The sequence below is a fragment of the Rhinopithecus roxellana genome, chromosome 18, assembly GCF_007565055.1.
Source record: "Rhinopithecus roxellana isolate Shanxi Qingling chromosome 18, ASM756505v1, whole genome shotgun sequence".
Lineage (NCBI taxonomy): Eukaryota > Metazoa > Chordata > Mammalia > Primates > Cercopithecidae > Rhinopithecus > Rhinopithecus roxellana.
Window position 1 is genome coordinate 2,663,790 of NC_044566.1, and position 21,966 is coordinate 2,685,755.

At 41.6% G+C, this 21,966-nt stretch overlaps 1 protein-coding gene across 1 annotated transcript in view; it reads right to left on the minus strand.

Annotated features, from left to right (window-relative positions):
- Nucleotides 1–393: 393 nt before the first annotated feature.
- IRS2 (insulin receptor substrate 2) overlaps nt 394–21,966 on the minus strand; it is a 31,014-nt gene continuing 9,441 nt past the window's right edge. Inside the window, exon 2 of the mRNA XM_030922114.1 lies at nt 394–2,854. Within this exon, the coding sequence (XP_030777974.1) occupies nt 2,850–2,854 (5 nt within the window). The 3' untranslated portion in view covers nt 394–2,849. The remainder of the gene's footprint in view (nt 2,855–21,966) is intronic.

Genomic DNA, 21,966 nt, shown 5'->3' on the forward strand with positions numbered 1-21,966 from the left:
ATGGACTGTGTGCTCTCAGACAAGTCTCTCAGCATTTTTGTACCTCAGGCTCTTCCTCTGCAGAATGAGGATGGCAATTCCTACCTCCTAAGATTGTCATGAGCTAGAAAGAAGTTAATATTTGTAATGCATTTAGAATAGCATCCAGCACATCATAAGGACTCTATGTTTTGTAAATAGAATGTTCTTTTTTGTTGTTATAACACATTTGTTTTTCATAAATGTTGCAATCTGGCAGGTATTTTTTGGCTTCCAGAATAAAAGTTTCAAAATTAAAAGGTATCAAAGTATTTTTAGGAGCCTAGCTATTTCCTCAACTACTCCCAAACTCTAAAAGTAGACTGGCTTTACGTTAAACGGAGAATTCATACAGAAAAAATCTTCAGGACTGTATTCATTTCATAAATAATGTACTTTATTTTATTGCATATGGCTATTAAGGAGGGCATCCATGATCAATACAGACTAAATACAATGCACTATTCTAGTCCAGTTTATTCTCGTCTCCAGCAGCATCACATTGACCCCTATATACAGCGTGTACAGTGGAAGACAGAGCAAGATAAGTTAAGTCTCTTGTCATATCACAATAGCAAGAAATATATTTAACATCTTGATATCCAGAAACAATACGTACCCAAAAAGAAAACACTGTTTAATAACTGTTAAAGTTTATATAGCAAAAAATATTTTAAATTTAAGGTAAGTCAGGCAAAATGTACAAAGACCCAATATACATTGTGAAGTTTTAGCAAACATAACATTTATACATTTTGGTTCCATTCTGTAAACTAAATTAAAAATGTAAATATTGCATATGCCTTTTTTTGAAATGTACAGGATAGAGGAAAATTTAGTATATTATCATCTGTGTATTTTGCTTGTTTTAAGCTGCAGTATGAACATGAACCATCTGTATAGTGTCATGACTACTCTAAGGAGATAGGGCGAGTTAAATATGCGTCAATACACCGCATTCAGCAGGGTCCATATTCAGTCCCTATCGTACCTGGGGGGAGTTACAAAGCAAATACCACCCATCGATGCCTATTCCCAAAACTAAATAAAAACTTCAGGATGTTTTATACATCTTAATAAAGTACATCATACACTGAAATTGACCTTCCAGCTAACATTGTATGGCCTAGGCGCTGCTGTGATGTATCATTTCAGAAAAGTAAAACCTGAAAAATGCTCAGGGAGATCACTTTACATTCAACTTTGTCTTGCAATACAATCCTCTGTTCTAAAGTTCAGCACGGAAGCAGGAAGACTTTTGCATTGCCATTAAATATATTTTTAAGACATTGAAATTTTTGGTCTTCCTCTAAAAAAGCCTCATTTTATTAATGCATTATTCTATAGTGATATATATCTATATATTTATATATATTTTTCTCAAAACAAAACCAAACAAAACCAACAACTTACATCTCCAATGAATTAGTGTAACCTCTCCATGACTATCAGAGAAGATAGGCACTGGGGAAGCCCCCACGGGAGGAGAGGTCTACAGCCCTCCAATTGAGTGTCGAGGGAGCAGAAAACGGCAGAACATTCTGCCGGTCAAGTTCAGCAGTTTTAGGTAACATCTGCGAGAACTGCCACAACACTGGTATTTTCAGAATACTGAAAACATAAAACAAGGGTAGTCTTGTCAGGAATTTTTCGACAAGTAACATGTACTGCGAGATTGCTTTTCTTCTTTTTCTTTTTCCATCAGCAACATAGGGGCTGGAATGCCTCTTTTTATCAGTTTCTTTCTTTTCTTTTTTTCTTTTTGTTTTTTGTTCAGGGCAGCCTCACTGGTTGACATAATAACATTTTATTAGAGATAATAAATTTTTTAAAAACTTAAATCCGCCAAACCCGGACCACCCTGGAACTGCTAGCACACCTACAGGATTTTTGGTTACAGAAAGGCATGCTCAAGATTCAGGAGAGCAGAGATATCTGAGCTTGTAAATAGAATAAAAGGCGTTTGCAATGTGAAGTACCTACATAAACATCTACATCGAGAAGATTAAACAAGTCTGTTAAAGGTAAAAAGAGATATTCATCCCCTTCCCAAAGCCCTTCCCTCCCACCCCCCACTACCCAATACAGTTGATTTTCAAAAGTAGGTTGCTTCAGTTACATATAGTAGTTATTATTTAGTAATCTGTCTTTAAAGTCCAATCCCAAATTTCACTTCCATCGAGAAACGTCAGTCCCACACGGGGCTCGGTATGGACGTAAACATCGCAGGTACCTGCACTGGAATCCAACAAGCAGCTGTCTACTTGGACCATTTCACTAAGGCCGAGGACCGCGCTCCAGACACACAGCGCAGGGGCTACTACAGGAGGTCCTGTTGGACCCCCGCCACGGAAATCCGGCTTTACCTTGAACTGAGGTAGGACTGTGGTCGTTCTGAGTGTAAGCCAGGAAATACCAGATTTTACCACTTTCATAGGTGTGGGTGCACTCTCCTAGCATGCTGAGGGCTACATCTGCTTTGCCAAAAGGAAAAGAAGAAATTAAGACACCGGCCACAATTGAAGAAGGCCAATGAAAACATCCAATTTTCTTGAGAACAACTTCTTCAGCTAATTTTGTTAAAACAAAACAAAACAAAACAAAACACAAACAGCACAATGACGAATGCCCCATCCGGGAACAAGGGAGAGAGGCGGTGACCTTGCCTTGCTGGTGCCTCATCTAACAGAGTCCACAGATGTTTCCAAACATAGTCACTGCTCAGATCCAAAAGAAAACGTAAGCAGCTTCGGGCTGAAACAATGCTGAGCATCTTCTTTTCATGATATTCTCTGACGTGTGACATCCTGGTGATAAAGCCAGACAGATCTTCACTCTGAAAAAGGAAGGAGGGAAGTTAGCAGAGATCCTCAGGAGAAAAGAGCAATCTCTGGAGTTCCAGAAAAAGCCCCTCTAACCCACGGCTAAGACCTGGGTTATTTTCATAAACTGATGCCCTTTGAGAAAGAAACACGTATTCATTCTGTTTTCCAGAAGTGAGTTCAGTGGGAAAACTCCGAGTTTTCCTGGAAGCAGAGCTGTTGGGTTCATGGTGAGTTGTCTATACGGTGAGGTTCATGTTTTCAATTTAAGAAAAATATTCACGTGTGTTTTTGTGAATCATTCTGTCGAACAAGACAGAAAAAGAAGGGCCAGTTCCAGGTGGCACTGCGTGTCTGTGGGACGGAATGGCCCCTTGAACTCCTTAGGCCTTGATGCTCCCTGTGTTGTGTGGGATACACAGAATCCACTACCTTCCTCCCAGGGCTGCAGAGATGAAAAACCATGACACACGTTACAATGCTCTGTAAACTATGTTTATCCTACAAATGTGTATTATGTTATGAAAGTGGAATAACTAAGAACTCCACACTTCTGCCCTCAGAAAACTTCCACCTGAATCATCCATCTCTGTTTGAACGTGTCCAGCAATGGAAGGCTCCTGCACTGCCTCACGTGCGGCTGCATAACCCTCAACATTAGGAAAGGGTTATTCTTATCCACTCAACTTTCGTATGTTCCAGTTTAGGTCATTTACCCTTTCGCTGTACTCAGAAGGGACAGCGACTGAGGACACTTGGCCAGATCTGCTTCCTCCCTTCCAGGATGAAGGATCAAAATTCTTTAACCTTTCTCAATTTCCAGGGTTTTAGGCCTCTTTTTACTTGATATATTCCTTCTTCAAGGGACAGAACAAATTGGAAGATTTTGACCTTTCACAGCGTGTTGTTTTTTCCTTCTAAGCTTCTTGGCTTTTTAACCAAAATGACATACTGTTCATTTTGATCACTCAGTTCCATGATGGTGAGCACCGCTTTGCTCTCAAACAGGTACATTTCCTTCCTTTGCAGATGCATTTATACAAACTGCATTTCTGGACACTCTTCTAAAATCATTCAGAATTTTGATCCTAGACTCCTACCATACTCCCTGACTTACTTTTTTGTGAATCAAATTCTTTTCTATCCATCTTAAGTTTAGAAGACTGAACTCAACAAGACAGAAACTTCCAGTGTGCCTGAAGCTGAGTGAGTCCCTCAAAACCACGTCTCCTTAGGAACTCGAGGCACTACACTCTATAGGCCCCCCAAAAAACCCAAAAGCTTTACAGAAAAAATACTTGTCAATATACAAGGTATACATTTTTAAATTCCCTACAATGAGACACTCTGAGGCTGTTTTCACTCTATCTTATTTATCATTATTATTTTTTAAGACGGAGTCTCAAAAAGTGGCATGATCTTGGCTCACTGCAACCTTCGCCTCCCAGGTTTGAGCAGTGTTCGTGTCTCAGCCTCCCGAGTAGCTGGGATTACAGGTGCGTGCCACCATGCCTGACTAATTTTTATATTTTTAGTAGAGATGGGGTTTCACCATGCTGGCCAGGCTGGTCTTGAACTCCTGACCTCAGGTGATCCACCCACTTAGGCCTCCCAAAGTGCTGGGATTACAGGAGTGAGTCACCGCGGCCAGCCTATCTTATTATTTTTATAAAGCTTATGTCCATTAGAAATTTAATAAGTAAACAATGTTCTGCCAATGAACCTTAACAGAATTAATTTCTTCCTAAGGAAAGATCTGTCTTTGAGTTATTTGATTCATTATTGTTGTGATTTTCAATCCCAGCAGACTTCAGTGAGAATCTAATTGTATCCCCTAAAAAAAAGCAGGCATTTGCTAAAATACACCTCGACTTGTAATTCACTCTAAAATGAGCTTGCATTTTGTCCCCGAGGCCCTGATTTGGGAAGAATCCCATGGCCACCATAAAGCAGGTAACTGAGAGTCTGCAAATCCATTGACAGAAAGATTTCTAATCAATTGCTTATTTTATTTTGACGCTAACAATTAGCTAAATGTGGGTGAATTATCTCATGTTAACTCTAAGTCTGTTATTTTGAAAACAGCTAAACAAGTGAGTTCTGCAGTTTCTCAAACTTTGTCGTATAAATGGCGGATAAATTATTGCTGAAAAAATCACTTTCCATTTTCATTTGTGATTTCATGAGGCCACTGACATTTTCATTGTTTTTTTAGGATGCTGTATCGCTGTAAAACTCAACTCTTATCATTACATCTCTTTGCGAGCTCTAATTAAGTTGAACATGTAGTTTTATTTTTTGGAAGTAGAATATAGTTATCAAAACGTTAATTTCTAAGCATTAGCATTATGCAAGAAAAGAGCTGATAAATGGCAAGGAAATAATCCATGCATTTATTCATGCAATGACCTTTCAACAATTTTCTTTTTTTAATTCTACTCTGGTGCAGGGCCTCACTGATAACTTGGAGGAAGATGGCTGACAAAAAAAAAAGGGAAAGGGAAGGGCAAGGGGAAGGGGAAGAGGAAGGGGAACGAAAGGAAAAAAAGAAAGAGGGAGGGGAAGGGGAAGAGGAGGGGGAAGGGGAAGAGGAAGGGGAAGGAGAAGGGAGGAAGGAAGGGTTATTACAGGAAGATGAATCTGTTAATGGCACACTCAAAGGACGCAAGAGAGCTGAGGTGAGGGAGATGAGAAATAGGATGACCACCCGCTCAGAGCCAGTCATGGGGGCGTCAGCTGTGCAGCGTTTCACATCCATCTGCGTGTACACACGTGTTACCAGAGCAAGCACAATGTGCATGTGTCTCACCTAGCCTGTCTCCTATTAGGTTAAAATACAATCGCTTTCTATGGCCGCCTCCTTTCACGGTAAAGCAAGAACTGTGGTCTGGGTGTGCTCAGTGGGCGCAGGCCTGTGCTCTTGCCCCTCAGCACCCTGCCTCTCACAGACCTGCTTGTTTAGACATCCCCCCATCCCAGGAGGCCACGGCTGATTCCAGGTGACCCTTAGGGATGCTTGGAAGCACTCGCGGTGATTTAAACAGAATTAACCAGCAGAAACAATCCTCTGTGGAGGTGCAAAAGGGCAGTGAGGAAAAGGCTGGAGCACACCTCAGATTGGACCCTGCCAGCTGCAGCAGAGGAATTGGGATACAACGGAGACCTGAGAAGCATCAGTACTGAGAATGCATGGTGGAAAAAAGGGATCTTTTTTGAAACCCAAAGTATAGTTTTTATTCATTTGTTGGAGAAAGAAGGCTTAAGACAGAAGCCATCTGCCTGAACTGATGTCTCAAATACCTTTTTCCAATTGAGCCGGTGGTAGAATCTTTGCCACGCATACTATTAAAGGCCCCACAGGCATAGGGCTAAAACAATTAACATGGGCAATGGCTCAGGAGGGCTCTCTGTAGTTCACACACAGCTTTCAGACACCAAACACCAAAAGCTAGTGCCCCTGGTTGAAGCCACCACGGAAACACGATACCTGCCATCCACCTGACAGCCACCCACTCATCAGCGACACTCCCCACCCGAGGAAGAAGAAAGCTGGAAAACACTCGTGTAGATTCAAACCTAGGAATGAGAGTCAACTTTTGGCCTTATAGTCATTTACTTTCAAAGGAACCGAAGTTATCCCTTACCCTGAAAATCGGCCTGGTTCATCCTGACTAGGGAAAAAAAATACACCAACAATTTTCTAACACTAATCATCTGACATCCTCAAGCTTTACATATGATCAAACGTCAGGCTTTCGGAAGATGAGATTCCAGCAAAAATTTATTTATTGTATTATCTGTGTTCATTTTAGTAGAAGCAAAGAATTATTAATTTCGTGGCTGTTCTACCCTGAATATTCCCTAAGAAGGGAGACATTTTCAGAATTCATCAGCTGTAATGGCAAAACCAAAAAGAAAACAGTAAGACTCACGTGTTGCTCATGAACCCAATGACAGAACACCACACACCAGTTCTGCTACTACAGGTAACGTATATAAAAAAACGTAAACTTACTGACATTCATTGAATTTGTCACACCATTCATTACAAACTGTATTACTCTGTCCCTTAGACGTTGCTTTGTAAAGAAATCCATCCACAGACATATCCATGTAGAGTTATTTGAGCAAATAAACAAAATCAACAAACAAAAACCCTTTTAGCAGAGATGAGAGTTGTTCATATGACCTGTCACGCAGTGTATCCACTCTGTATCTCCTTTCTGCTGTCGCTTGTGACAGATGACATTCATATGTGGGATACAGTCCCCTGTGCCACTCACCATAATGCCCTGCAGATGGGCAATAATTCCTCCCCTTTTCTCCTCCACTTAAAAGAGCAATCAGAATGCAAATGAAGGAGAGCTGTCAGTAAAAGCTCCACCTTCAAACTGCTCAACTTGACTCTCCCAAAAGAGAGAAAGGAGAAAACAAATCACTAGAAAACATTGTGATTACAAGGAGGAAAGCTTCCTTATAATATATGGAACAATGTCCCAACAATGACATGTCACGCGGAGCTGGGCACCATGACTGCAATCACATTACAGAAAACTGAAGTGGGCATCAAGCCTAGAACATGTTGGAAATAAGGTCAGTTTGCTCCAGCCAATAACATCAGGCAGCATTTTAGGCACACAGTCTGACTCACCAATCCTTTTTCTTCAGGATTTCTCATGACAATTTGGGTTTGGACATGTTTGCCTCCAACGTTACATTTCCATGTTCAAAATCCAGGATATACACCGGGGTCATTGCAGCTCTGCCCAGGGAGGCCCTAGTCCTCTCTGCAGAGAGGCTGTGGGACATGGCGCCTCACAGGCCTTTGGTGAGCAACACTGGACCACCCAGAGGCCAGATTCATGGAGTAGATACAGATGCTTTCACATTTTCAGCCGTAGCTGAATTAGGAGTGTTACAAATACTGATGTGCTTGACAAAATGAAACCATACACTTCTTAAAATTAAAATTTATATTTCTAGTAGCAAATGTGATTCAGAAAGCAATGAAACCTTCCATGAGCTCAAACATATCGTACAGGTCCATCTCAGTGCCCAGTTTCACCCTTTTATGTTAAACACAGAATTACGAGGGAAAATTAACTTTTCAGTTGCAGGAGCAATTCTGAGAAAAAAAAACCCCCGATAATTTAGTATCTCCAGACTTTACTAAAGCAAGACACTCTAAGAATATGGAAAAAAAAAAAGTAAGGTTGGGCATGATAACAAAAGCCAGAGATTCTAGGAAAAACGGTTACTTGAACTTTTCTTTTAAATTGGAAAAAAAAAAACTTAAAAGGGAATTATGGAAGAGTAAGTTTCCCATGACAAACAGGGGCAATAACTTGCTTTCCAGTCCTCCTTGAGAAAGACTGCAACATTCTTTTCTATGAGCTCATCACTTCCACTGACAATTAAAATCATTTCATTCTGAATGCTTGTTAGTAAAAAAAATTCCTAGTATCAAGTTGCAACTTGATGTTAATGACACAATATGAAATAGGATGAGACAATCTGGTTGTCTCACAGGCTGGATTTAGTAAAAGGTATCTTCCCCCTTTAACTCCTGTTTAGTCCTTCACATAAGACCCGATCTTAATCATCCCAAACTAGGAAAATCAGGCCTCCTAAACTTTTACCTACTGCACTTCAAATTCCCTCTACACATTCAACTTTCCTACACAGGAGCCTGTATAAATTTTACAGTGCACGGCTACAGCAGATTGTATAACACAGAACGTACATGGTTCTTTTCTGAATGTTATTGTTAAAAACTCTGCCATGTGCATGATGTGAGCTATTTGTCTATGGCAAGAATTGCCCACTGCTCCTGCAGCAGCTGTCCATGCCATACGAGAAACAGTATCGATGATTCTTCCGCACAAACACCTGAGACACAAGAAGTCCCAAGAATTGCGGGTGGACCCTTTCTTTTAAATTATGAAATGTTAGACCCTTTTTTAGTTAAAACCCAGACCAGGAAGCATAAACAACTTGCTGAAGCCTCCCCGCCAGTCTGTGGAAGAGCAGAGTCCTCAATTTCTCCCAGAACACTTTCCTCTCTGCTCCCCTTTGGTGACAATGAGATGGGTGGGAACGGGGCAGGAGCAGAGACACCTGCAACTGTCAACTGGGGCCCCAGAGTGTCAACTTCCACACTGAACCACTAGCTCTTTATAAAACTCTCCCCGAAGGACATTAAACAGCACACTAGCATGTCACACAATTCAGTGAAGCCTGTGAGTCGACGTGGGTGTGCTCCACGGTCTGTCTTCCTTGCCAGGCGATGCCCAGGCCCTGCCTTCTCACCTCCCTGTCCCCAGCATCTGGCACCCTGCTGGTCAGATCCTTAGTAAAGCTTATAGGTATTAAATGTGGTTCATGCCATTTCTCACAGGCAGAAATGCTCAAGTAGTTTTCAAAAACAGAACAAAGCTTTAGGACCGCGTGAGACCCAGAAGAAAAGAAAACCCTTTCCAGCCCACTCGGAGAGTGACGTTCTAAGCAGAGGTAAGTAAAGCAAGGCCAGATCCGGCTTGCCTCTCTCTGCAAATAAAGTTTTATTTGGATGCAGCCGTGCTCACGCATTTACATATGGCTGATGTCACACCATAAGTAGAGTGGAGCAGTTGTGACAGAGACTGCATGGCAATGAACCTCAACTCTTTACTACCTGACCTTTCACAGAATGTTTGTTAACCCCTCAAGGAGCACAGGAACATGGCAATCTTTACTAAGGAAGACAATGTGAAGAAAAACAGGCAAATTTGTCAGAGTAACACCATATAGTTCCATCTGTGTGTCATACTGGGAAACTAATTGATGCCCCTTTGAAAATCATCTGCAAGCTTACGTACTTTAGAAATGCAATACTGTCTACTAAAAACCACACTATCCTGTTACAGACCCTACTGAAAAAGAGGACGCACACCACAAAATCATTTATGAAGCCAGCACACTTTTGGAATGAACTTCTCTTAGCTACCACTGTTCTATTTGATTTTTTCACTCATAATACAAAAGTGTCAATAAATCTAATCATTGCTAAATACATCCTACACTAGCATTCCTCCTTTAACAGAAGTAAAGGTTTACATGTGAGATCTGCAATTCATAAAGGGTCCAAATCTTTTCTTTCCTGGGTCATTTGAGAATGTGAATGTAAGCATTATGCTTCTGCCCTAACAGTATTTGGGCCAAGCAATATAATGTGCATTGAAATTGCAAATAGCCAATGAACGATGTAATTCTTTTCTCAGATTTAACATGCTTCTACGTATGGTATTTTTACTAATCTAAAAAATTTTATGTACACCATAACAATGTTTATATTGTTTATATATGAAATTATAAAACCTAATTATATTTTTGCTACCAAATTAAGGGAATGTAGAATAATTATTTATTCAAAATATATCCATTTCCAAATAGCCTGTTGTTATATATCAATTCAACTGGACCTGTTTTCTACTTCAAAAGCTTAAATAACTGTAGGTAAATACCCCTCCCCGGTCTATAACATCTATGTGATACAGGATTTCAGCTTTGTCTCTCTGGGGACAAATTCACCCATCTAATTTAAAAGCCTCATAAGAATGACCATGTAGCCTTTAACTGAGCATCTACTACAGTCAAGGTTGAAGGGTCAAATCCTACTTAGTCACTGAAGTGCAGGCTTTCTTTGTAGAGATCAAAGTACCCGTTCTTCCTAATCGGCCATATCAAAAACATCCTGCTTTTCCCCAGGAGCCTGGAAATGACTCCATGCCACCACCTCTGTGCTTTCAACTACATGCCATTCCCACGACTCTCAGGACACTGGTGTGAAAGGCACTGTGGCCACACCAGAGCCAGGTCCCCAGGGCTGGCATCTCGGAACCACCTCTTACCAGCTGTGTAATCTCTACAGCTATGTCTCTAAGTCTGCTCCCTCTTATGAAGATGGGGGCACTACCTCTCCCACCCTGAATTCCCCAGTGGAGTCACAGGGAATATGGCAAATGAGATTTCATGTATAAAATATATAAATAATACAAAAATATGTATGCTCATTCATAAAGAAGCACATGCTACTAGCACAACTGGCATTTTGTGGTTGGCTTCCCTCTGCTTTCTTTGTGCACCTTCAAATAATGTATACATGTAACCACATGCTGTGTTCTCAACTACAGACTTCTTAAGACCAGGCAGCCCTGTGCTGCCAGGGAAAGACAGGCTCCTCCCACCCTCCTGTTCTGGCTAATTTGTGGAGAGCCACAGTGGTGTCTCCCAGTGCACTTGTCATCACAGTTCTTCCTCGTTCAAAATTGTATTCGTGAATGATATCACGAACAACCACAACTGCAAGCAGCAAATAAACAACTGCCGAATGCACAAAAACAATGGCAAATAGCTCCCAGAATAAAATGAACGAACTTGTTTTAATTGGACAGAAATGGAACAGAAGTAGAATTGTTTTTCTGGGGGTAACTCTAGGCCATTTAAAGCTGCAAAGAGTGCCTTTGCCTAGCTGCTCTCTTCATGCCCTGAGGACAGGACAAAACGCCCAGGAAGGGGTCGCACATGTCTACCACACAGACAGCTGCCCGTAGAGAACACGAATCCCTCACCATATCACAGACATGCCAAGCACACACAATGCATCATCAATAGGCTGGACTCCGCCTGGTCCTGGCCATCGGGGGATAGCACTTCCCTTCTCTCTGCTCTATACAAAAAGGTACACTAAAATGCAGGCCAATATTTTAATTCCTCTGCTACAAATGACAGAGATTTACATCTAAATAAAGCACTATTTATTGAAATTTCAGTAATGCAAAATGGAAAATGCCAAGTTACCAACTATATAAGCTCATTTACTGAAGAAGCAAATAAAATAAGCCAGCAGCAGTTGATCACCAGGCCTTGCCCAGGGATGTGGAGACAGGGGAAATCTGTGTCTTTGGTTCCTCCTCCCCACCAAGCATGTAGCTATCCCAGCCTCACCCACCTTGGCTCTGACTCCCCTGCATGTGACCGATTGGCAGTGAAACAGTGCACAAGTCATATTAAGTTACTGCACACGCCCTTTCAGCCAAAATGCCAACGTGTCTATAAAATTACTCAAAAACTTAAGTCTAAGCAGAGGAAACATACATTCTTTAGCCTCCGTAGAACCTAAAATGACAAAGATCTTGTACACATTTTCAAATGCTCACAGGCTGGGAGGAGCCGCACACACCAGAGGACCCAGATCCCTGAAATGCTTTGACTGGGGACATGGAGGGAGGTTTGGATGAGCGGGCAGCCTAGAAACGTGGACCCCAACTTCTCCTGGAGGGTCCAGCAGGGCGCCCTGAGTCACCAGCAGTTGGATTCAGAGTGAGGACAGGCCCCTTGCTCCTGCTTCGCAGGCCCAGGGACAGAGGCCAGAGGCTGTGCAGGTCAGTGTGCACCCTGGCTCCTGCCCAGGCGGGCCACACTGGGAATGTGGCCACAAACATATCTCCTTTCCAGCAAGGAGGAGGAGGTGTGGAAGAAGAAAATACCTGGAAATGTAAAGATTCCATTTCCCAAATTGCCAGAAGTTTGGAAAGGGGAGAAACGATCAATTAATGATAAAGAAAACATTTCTTACACGAAAAGGAAGTTGGACTGTGTGTGATGATTGATACAGTCACATTTCCAGGTTTCCCAAGGCTGTGCCTGAGTTCCTTTACGGCCTTTAAGAGAGACATACCTTTCTAACCATCTTGTTAGTAACCAAGGTGACAAAACTCAGGATCAAGCAGATGTGCACAGAATAGACAATGGTTCTATCCTGTGTGTTACAGACTTAATGCCTTCTCTTCCCGGAGAGCATCGCGCAGTGATATTCCATCCTGGAAAATCAGCTCGACCATTTTCCTTTTTTTTTTTTTTTTTTCAGATGGAGTCTCACACTGTTCCAGGCTGGAGTTCAGCGGTGCGATCTTGGCTCACTGCAACCTCCACCTCCTGGGTTCCAGTGATTCTCCTGCCTCAGGCTCCCAAGCAGCTGGGACTACAGGCGTGTGCCACCACACCTGGCTAATTTTTGTACTTTTAGTAGAGATGGGGTTTCACCATATTGGCCAGGCAGGTCTTGAACTCCTGACCTCGTGATCCACCCGCCTTGGTCTCCCAAAGTGCTAAGATTATCGGTGTGAGCCACTGTGCCTGGCCCAGCTCGACCACTTAAACATTTCCAGTTACATGATTTTGTGATATTCAATACATATGAAATTCCTATAAAATAATTGTTATTTCTCTCATTTTGCTTAGAAACGTCAGTAGCATGGCTGGCCGGGCTGGATTCCTCCTGGTCCCTTACTACCTCTTTCTCTCTACCTTCTCCTTTGAGCCTTAGCTCTCCATGCCAGCCACACTGGCCTCCTTCCTGTTCTGGAACATACCGGGCAACCTGCTGCCCCAGAGCCTTTGCACTGCTGTTCATCCCCTTTGCCTACCTGGATTCCTCCCTTAACATCCATAAGACTGGCTTTTACAATTTCTACTTGGAAGGAATAACTAGCAACACAGTTCAAGCACATAATTCAAGAATGAGGTCCTCTTTCACCATTAGTTTTCTACGTATTTCAGGAAAACTAAGTCAAATGAAGCCTAAACTCTAAAGATAGACCTAAACGCTCCACCATGTTTTTAAAATTATGCAGGCTACAAGTAACTGCACACAGTTGGCTGGAGCCCATTTATTAAACGTGCACTTTCCTCACCAGCAGGCTAAGAGGACATCAGGGCGCCTGTACACACCGAGCCCTCACCTTCCCCAAGCTCTTACACCCTCAGCACAACCCATGCCCTCAGCTCTTTCCTGTGAAGCCAGGATCTCTATGAAACAAATGGAATAATACATTGGAATAACACATTTTCTGCACATTTTTTCTAATTTCTATAATTTTCATTTCCAAGTTAACTGAAGAGTGAAATTGATTTGTTTGATAAGCCGATAGTTAGCAGGTCCTACAGTTAACCGTAATGCACGGGTCACCCCGCCTCAAGGCAGAGTTCAAAATGAGCAGATTCAGCGTTTAGTTTGTCAGAGGGAAAGACTTTGTCTTTTTTTAAAAATGAAGGCTCTGTGTTACCCAGAAGATACAGAATCAGGCAGGAGCCAGGCTTGCCAGGACCACATCCTCTCTCTACAGACTGGGAAAGCTTCTCCAACAGCAGGAGCCAGGCTCTACGGCGGGGCAGGCATATACGTGGCCTACCATCTTCGGGCCTCAGATTTTCCATTAAAAAACAGGGATAACAACAAGATCCAACCCTACGCATAGGTTATCGGGATTCAATACCATTTTTAAATGTCTTAAAATTATAAGGTACGCTACGAACGTCAGTTTTTAGAATAAGGCATGTCATTCCATGATTACAGACATGAGCTTTTGTTCTGCAGTTTATCCTGGAAGCATGTCCCAGTGGTTTCCCCAACCTCAGTGACAATTCAGTGTCTTCATTCCACTAGATCACTACTAGGTCCTTTCCAATTTTATATACTTTTGAGGAAGAAATCTGAGTTGACATATACTCTACCAAGTAGCCACCACCACCCAGGGATACCACCACGATGATGATGGAATTGATGGCCACAGTATGAAAGTTTTTAAAAGCTCTGCATATTGTTCCCAAGGACTCTATCTCCCTGACATACTGTGATACGTGAAGAAACGTCAGTAGCATGGCTGGCCGGGCTGGATTCCTCCTGGTCCCTTACTACCTCTTTCTCTCTACCTTCTCCTTTGAGCCTTAGCTCTCCATGCCAGCCACACTGGCCTCCTTCCTGTTCTGGAACATACTGGGCAACCTGCTGCCCCAGAGCCTTTGCACTGCTGTTCATCCCCTTTGCCTACCTGGATTCTACCCTTAACATCCATAAGACTGGCTTTTCCCCACCTTCAGGTTGCTTGGCTCAAATTTCCTTTTCCCCCTCTCCCTTTCCTGCTTCATTTCTAGAGCATTTCACCACCTGTAGTGCTTCATGTCCTAAATGCACAACAAAATTAAGTTTACTTCCTAGGTTTCAAAGGCAGACAGTTCACGGAAGACTCGCCCACTTTCTGTTATTCTTTTTAGCTTGAAAAACCAAATCTGTTTCTTTCTAGCCTATCCTTTAATATTGCTCAAATGGATGAAGTGGTTTTGAGATAATCTACATGTACTAATTGTCATCCTTGTAATGAAAACATGCAGAAATTTAACGGTTTGAATAAATTTAAAAATTAAAGGGAGATCTCACCATTTTTGCCATCGTCCTTTCTGCCTCCAACTTTCTATCTTTCTCAAACACCCCATAAGTAAAGTTCCTTTTATGTTGCTGCTGTTGTTCTTAAAAGAACTGTAAAAGGTGGCAGAAGCTGAGAATGACACAAGACTCATCTGTGACCAACTCTCCCATCAGCCTCACGGGTGGGTGACTTGGAGCTCTCCAACCCAATGGACTTCCTTCTTTCTCCTCCACTGGCCACCACCATGGTGGGCAGGGGGGCCAAGAGTGGGAAGCAGCCCTTTGAGCCGGGGGGGCTGTGGTTGGCAGGAAGGGAGGGGCTTTCCTGGACAGGCCAGGGATGCCTGTACAAAGAATGAGATCAATACTCTTAACGCAGGCTTCGGGGCCGCCTACGAAAAGGAGCCAAGAAACCTAACAATGGGGAAGTTTCTGGAATACTACCATTTATGACAGAGACTGAGCACAGAATGAAATACCAGGAGAGTTTGGCCGCAAGACCACCAAACAGCTCAGGGCAAGTTAACATCTAGGAATCGGGAGAGGAGCAGAATCAAAGCTACTATTTTTCAGAGAAGAAAACTCACAACCACCACCTCATCTGATGCACCCCAGGCTTGCGCAGGGGTGAAGGGGTGAAACATCTGAGTGGTCCCAGCTGTGAATGGGACCAGTACTCTGAATGTTTCAGCAAGGACATCCACAATTGCAGCAGAGACATCCCATGAAACATGCCATTCTCTGTGCTCAGCCAAGATTGCCTACAGGGTGGACACTTACGAAAAGGATCAGAGGGGCTGCCCAGAAAATGGCACATGGTGGGATGCTGCCAAGTTGACTCTGAAGGCACCTAGGGGACAGAGGCCCGACTTCACATTTCTTCTGCATCTCCCAGGACATCTACTCTTGCGCTGACACACGCTGAACTCTCAATACATTGATTGTCTTAAAATATCAACTATGTTCCGCCTTTTGGAAATGGCTGAAGACCCAGTGAATTCTAAACAGTCCAGCTGACCTGGACAGACCAAGACTCACACAGATGAATGCGTATCACTCAGACTTGTTCTAAGAACTTAATTAAATGCTCCGTGCTGGTAAAAGTTGGACATTTTATTGCAGTGATTGTTTCATCTGGAACTAGGAACACTGATAAACTAAGCTGCAAATAATAGTAAGATGGCAAACTGAACCAAGGTGTGTCCTTTCTACTGGACCACTGAAACTTTCATCTGTCCCCAAACACCAAAATGCCCTTATGTGGAAGCTACAAAACCTTTAGGAGAAAATCACCATTTAAAAAACTTGTCAAAACAAATAATCTCAACAATGTCTGCAAATTCATTGATGCTTACATCTAAAGGGGTTTTGTGTAGCATTTGTATCTAGTATTTTCATACAGTTCAATATTAAAGTTCCAATTTTTTCTCTTTTGCTTTATCAGCCAGCTAAATTAAAGTTAGTTTTCTGAAACTGACTGCAATTAAAATAAATTTACAATCCTGGATTTATAATACATTAAAAGAGAAAAAGAGATTTGATACTTCTGCAACTAATACATTTTGCTAAAGCACACTCAAATATACTTTCAGTTGAACTGTACACTTAGTAGATGTCTACTTGACAACATAACAAAAGTTATTTGTACAAGTCTCCGCACACTCATCTGATATATAGAACTGGAAGAGGGCATGGGTAGCTCATGGATTTGTTTTCTGTTTCATTTGTATATCTAAAATGTTATTGTAGGTCGTTTTTACGCAGGAAGACAAAAAAAGTGAATACCTACTATCATACCAGAACAAAACTGAAGCAAAGCACTTTAGTCATTTATTTTTTAAAAATGCACCCAAGGTGTGGGGTAAAAAACTGACCCCAAGACTCTACTTTTCCAGGAATTTCTGCCGTCTGGGAAGTTCAGAAACCCTGCAATGTCCACAGTAAACCAGGGTCCCAGTATCTCCACTTCTGACCTCTTCAAATAAAAACAGTCTCCGCTCAATACACTCTAATCCATGACTTGCTTAATCCTGCTTATTGCCTGGAGTTTCTAAAGGATTATGTGCATGGTTTTTAAATTTAGTAAGGAAATTCTGGCCTATTTCCAAAACTTTTCTCCCTGCTTCACAATTCCCCTTACTTATCCATCTATCTGAGTATGGGATGTCCCGAACAAAGAAAGGAGGGCAGAGAGGCCCACCTGGCATGCGCTGGGCCCAGGCAGCGCAGGGCAGTCAAGGGTGAGGGTGGCCACTGAGATGATGGGATCAGGAGCGGCTTCTACCGAAGACCTGGGAATTCACAGGATCAGATGGGCCTTGACTTCAGTCCCTATTTTCAGTGGCTTCACAGCACAGAGCAGTGCAGATAGCTGTATGCTCTTCCCCCCAGGTCCTCTGCAGAAGGCAAAAGTTCCCAGAGTCACCAAACCTTGCTGGGGAAAGGGCTTCTGGCCTATTCATGAAGACCCCCAGACCACACGTCTGGATCAGTTTTCCGGACTAAATTGGTGGGTGCTCAACAAACCCATCACTGCAACACAGGGTGCTGGGAATGTGGCTTTCTTCTTAACCTGGAAGGGGGTCTGTAACCCCATTCACCCCGATAGCAAAACTGCTTTCCTGCTTTGCTCATTCAACCAGCTCTCCAATCTCACCTGCTGTCTGGTGAGTCACGGGGCTCACCGCTGGGGGTGCTGGCCAGGAAAGAGGTACTCTCTCCTGATGCTGAGGGGCCTGACAGCTCACACAAACCAAACACTGCACTGCCCACAAGAGTTTCAGGCCACAGGTTTGCCTATTACATGTTTTAAAGTGTGAATATCTTAAGAAATTTTATGGGTTTGCTAAAGTGTTTCTTTCTGCTTTTGAAAGTGATGTTATAGTCACGTCTTTAGAAAGACGGCAGCTTCTGTGAAATTAAATTTGTATGAAAACTATTTATCTTCATATAAAAATCCAGCTAAATGATTTTTTCCCTGAGAATTATAAAAAAGAAACAATAAACAACAAAGGCTGTTAAAAATAAAAAGGCACTGACGAAATACTCAAAACCGCAGAAGACAACCACCTAGCAATGACTGACTCGTTACTTATTGGTCCTCAGGCAGATTCTAAATTGGTTAGTTTTCAAATAAACTCATTAAATAAGTTAATGACTCATTTCTTAGCAAAATGCTAATGGACTTATCCATAATGGGGAATATATGATATTTCACTTATAGAACAAGCGCCCGTCTTAGAGACACAGAGAGCAGTGACTGAACGCACCCACTGACTCATCAATCACTGTGTCACCCCCCAGGCTGAACCTGTTACACAGAGCAAAGACTTCAATTCTGCTAGATAATGTAGGCCTTTAGATTTCACTTATCCCAGTAACTTTGTTTCCTTTTCTTTAACAAAGTGAATACATAACCATTTGAAAATATTTGCCAAATCTTCTCCCCGCTCAGTAAACACTGTCCACATAGTCATGAACAGCCATATTTCTCTGATTTATAACACGTTTCTTCATTTAGGAATTCAGCATTCTCTATTTCTGGCTTTCAGGGTATCTTTTAGTCTATGGATGAAGAAAGTTACTAAAATGTTCCAAAGTAAAAAGACTAATATCATTTCTACAAATACTACGTTGTTCTAAAGAGCATAGGCTGTATCCTGGGAGAAAGTTATTCATCAGGATACAAAGAACCAACTGAGATGTGTCATTGTTTGTATCACATTCTCCTATTCTTTCTTGATGATATCTACAAACAACTCTACCACTAATTAAATCAGTGACCTTGACTAAGACTCCCAACCTCACACAGCCTCTGTTTTCACAACTTAAATAAGTTACATTCTACCAACAGTTCTCAACTCTTCGTTCTCAGAACACCCTTGCATATTATTTTCTTATTGTTACCACCTAAGTTGCAAGAGTTTTAATGTATTTGATGGTGGTGGTGGGGAGGTATCTTACCAAGTATCATATACTGTTTGCTTTACTAAGATGTAATCAAAGACAGCGAGAGGAATCTAAGTTTTCCACTTTGTCGACACATCTAGAGGTCCAGGAAGCATGATTGGAGTCCCCAGAACAGATCCATCACCAACTTAACAGTCAACTCTAAAATTCACTAGCAACATGACAGCCTTGAAAATAGCATCAAATACTAAACTCTCCAAACTGGTGGATGTAAAAACTGATTAAAATAAATAGAGGGCTTTCCTACCAGTCTTCCTCCTCAATTGTCCCCATTTTTCTTTGAATTGATACCAAGCTGAAGAAAAAGGGGTGGGGGGTAAGTAACTGCCACTCCAGCAAAATATTAACTTGAAGGCAAGGATCTAGAATAAAATCCTAATGTAATTATTGCATATGAGCTTCCCAAGCAGACAATATGACATTAGAGAACTGGGCTAGGGATACTAAGATGTTATGAGGTTGAACCGCACGCTCCTCCTTTTAGCTCAGTGATCTTGGGCAAGTCATCTGGCCTCTCCACACTGTAGGTTCTTGATTCCAAAGAATGGGGTTCATGGTGGTTCTGCCTATGCCACAGGATTTTTTGGAATATGGTACAATATTGTATATAGGAAAATGTCTTACCACTATAAAGGGAATAAAAACACCTTTTGAATTTTAACCCCAAGAGGATAACAGCAGACAGTTATCTGTCCATATTGATCAGAATAATGGTACATTATCATTGCATTCAACTTCAATAACATTCTTTCAAAATCTTCAGTTGCCACTTGTCTGCCAAGTTGTGGGATTATCTGTTACACTTATACTTTGGAGGCCAAAGATTGACTTATTTAAGTCCATAGAATGCACAGAGAAAGCACTAAATCATAGTCTTAAATATTAAAGATTAAGCATTAATACTATGCAAAAGAATGAGTCTTTTTTTTTTTTGGAGACGGAATTCCACTCTTTGTTGCTCAGGCTGGAGTACAGTGGCGTGATCTAGGCTCATTGCAACCTCTGCCTCCCAGGTTCAAGCAATTCTCCTGTCTCAGCCTCCCGAGTAGCTGGGACTACAGGTGCACGCCACCACGCCTGGCTAATTTTTGTATTTTTAGTAGAGACGGGGTTTCACCATGTTAGCCAGGCTGGTGTTGAACTCCTGACCTCAGGTGATCCACCCGCCTCGGCCTCCCAAAGTGCTGGGATTACACGCATGAACCACCACGCCCATCCAAGAATGAGTCATTCTTAACATAAACATAAGTATTTTAAGGTAAGAAAATCACACAGTATTTGTAAAGTAACAAAATCACATAGTATAATGAACTATATCATAGTATCTGTTTTTATGCATTGAAAACAATTGAAATTTCATACCACACCGTAATAACGGACTCAAGTATTTGTACTAACTGTATAGGGGTAAAGTAACAGTAGACTAAGCTTAAGTTATAAAGTTTCAACACGAACAAAGAACACACCATTAATACTTGAATTTCGGTTATAGAGAAAAATATCAAACTGAGCCTCCCGTAGCATCACTGAATGAGATATTATGGAACCACACATACATACATATATACATACATACACATACACACACACACACACACACACACCAGCCCCAAATATTTATTTCTGGAAAACCCGATACTCTTTAAAATGAATATTAAAAGATCCAGCATTAGGCCAGGTGTGATGCCTCACACCTGTAATCCCAGCACTTTGGGAGGCCAAGGCGGGCGGATCACGAAGTCAGGAGATTGAAATCATTCTGGCTGACACAGTGAAACCCTGTCTTTACTAAAAATACAAAAAATTAGCAGGGCGTGGTGGCACGCACCTGTAGTCCCAGCTACTCAGGAGGCAGAGGCAGGAGAATAGCTTGAACCCGGAGGTGGAGGCTGTAGTAAGCTGAGACTGAGTGACAGAGCGAGACTCTGTCTCAAAAAACAAACAAACAAAAAACCCCAGCATTTACAGGGTGCAATGCATGTGATCACTTATCTTTAAAAAATATATTGTGGGTCAACATATTGGATCAAATATTCCAAATTTCAATAAAAACACAGCAAGCAAGGAATATTTTATAAACCTTGTGTATACAGATATAAGACGTAAGAAAACTGGACAAAGTTTCCAAGGTTTCACCTCTACCCACTCAAGTTTTACAGTGTCTTTGGACACATAAAAGTGACTCTATACAAACTTAGTATTTTTCTAGTCTAATAGAAAATTAATCAGAACCACCAAATTGACTATTTTATCATTTGTAAACATGTAACCTATAAGTTTTAATCCAATCTATTTCGGAATTCTTATGTAATGAATTCACTTAAGTAATAAAGCTATAACACACAGAAGCATCTTGCATTATTTGCACCTACAGAGCAAAATGCTGGTATACAACATATACTCCAACTCTCTCTATACTAATCTTCACCTATGCATTTTATTTTAGCACCCACTTAATGTTAGTCTCTGTAGCTATCTTGAAAGAAACTAAAATAAATAGCAATCATCAACCTCATCATCTCCTCCATGCCAAATGATGACTTCACTACTTTTCTTCAGAAAAGTCTAGCACTGAACTCTGTCTACAATAATCTACCTTAAGTGAGTCAGAATAACCACTGCAATCTGGAAGAACCCACTCAAACTAAATATAGAAACAGTGTCCCTATCTAAACTTGGACAGCATTATTTTCACAAAAACCATGATCTGACAGTTAGTATGTTTATAACCAATACTTTTGGACATTCAGAAAATTTTGTTTTCATTTGTTCATTAAAATGCCAACATTAAAATGTTTTGTTCATCTTGTATAGAAATATACATTCTGCTGTCATCCATACTAGAGAAATTAAACAGAGAATCCACCTGCATTACAGCTATCCAAATGCAGGACAGGGTGGCACAGCACTTTG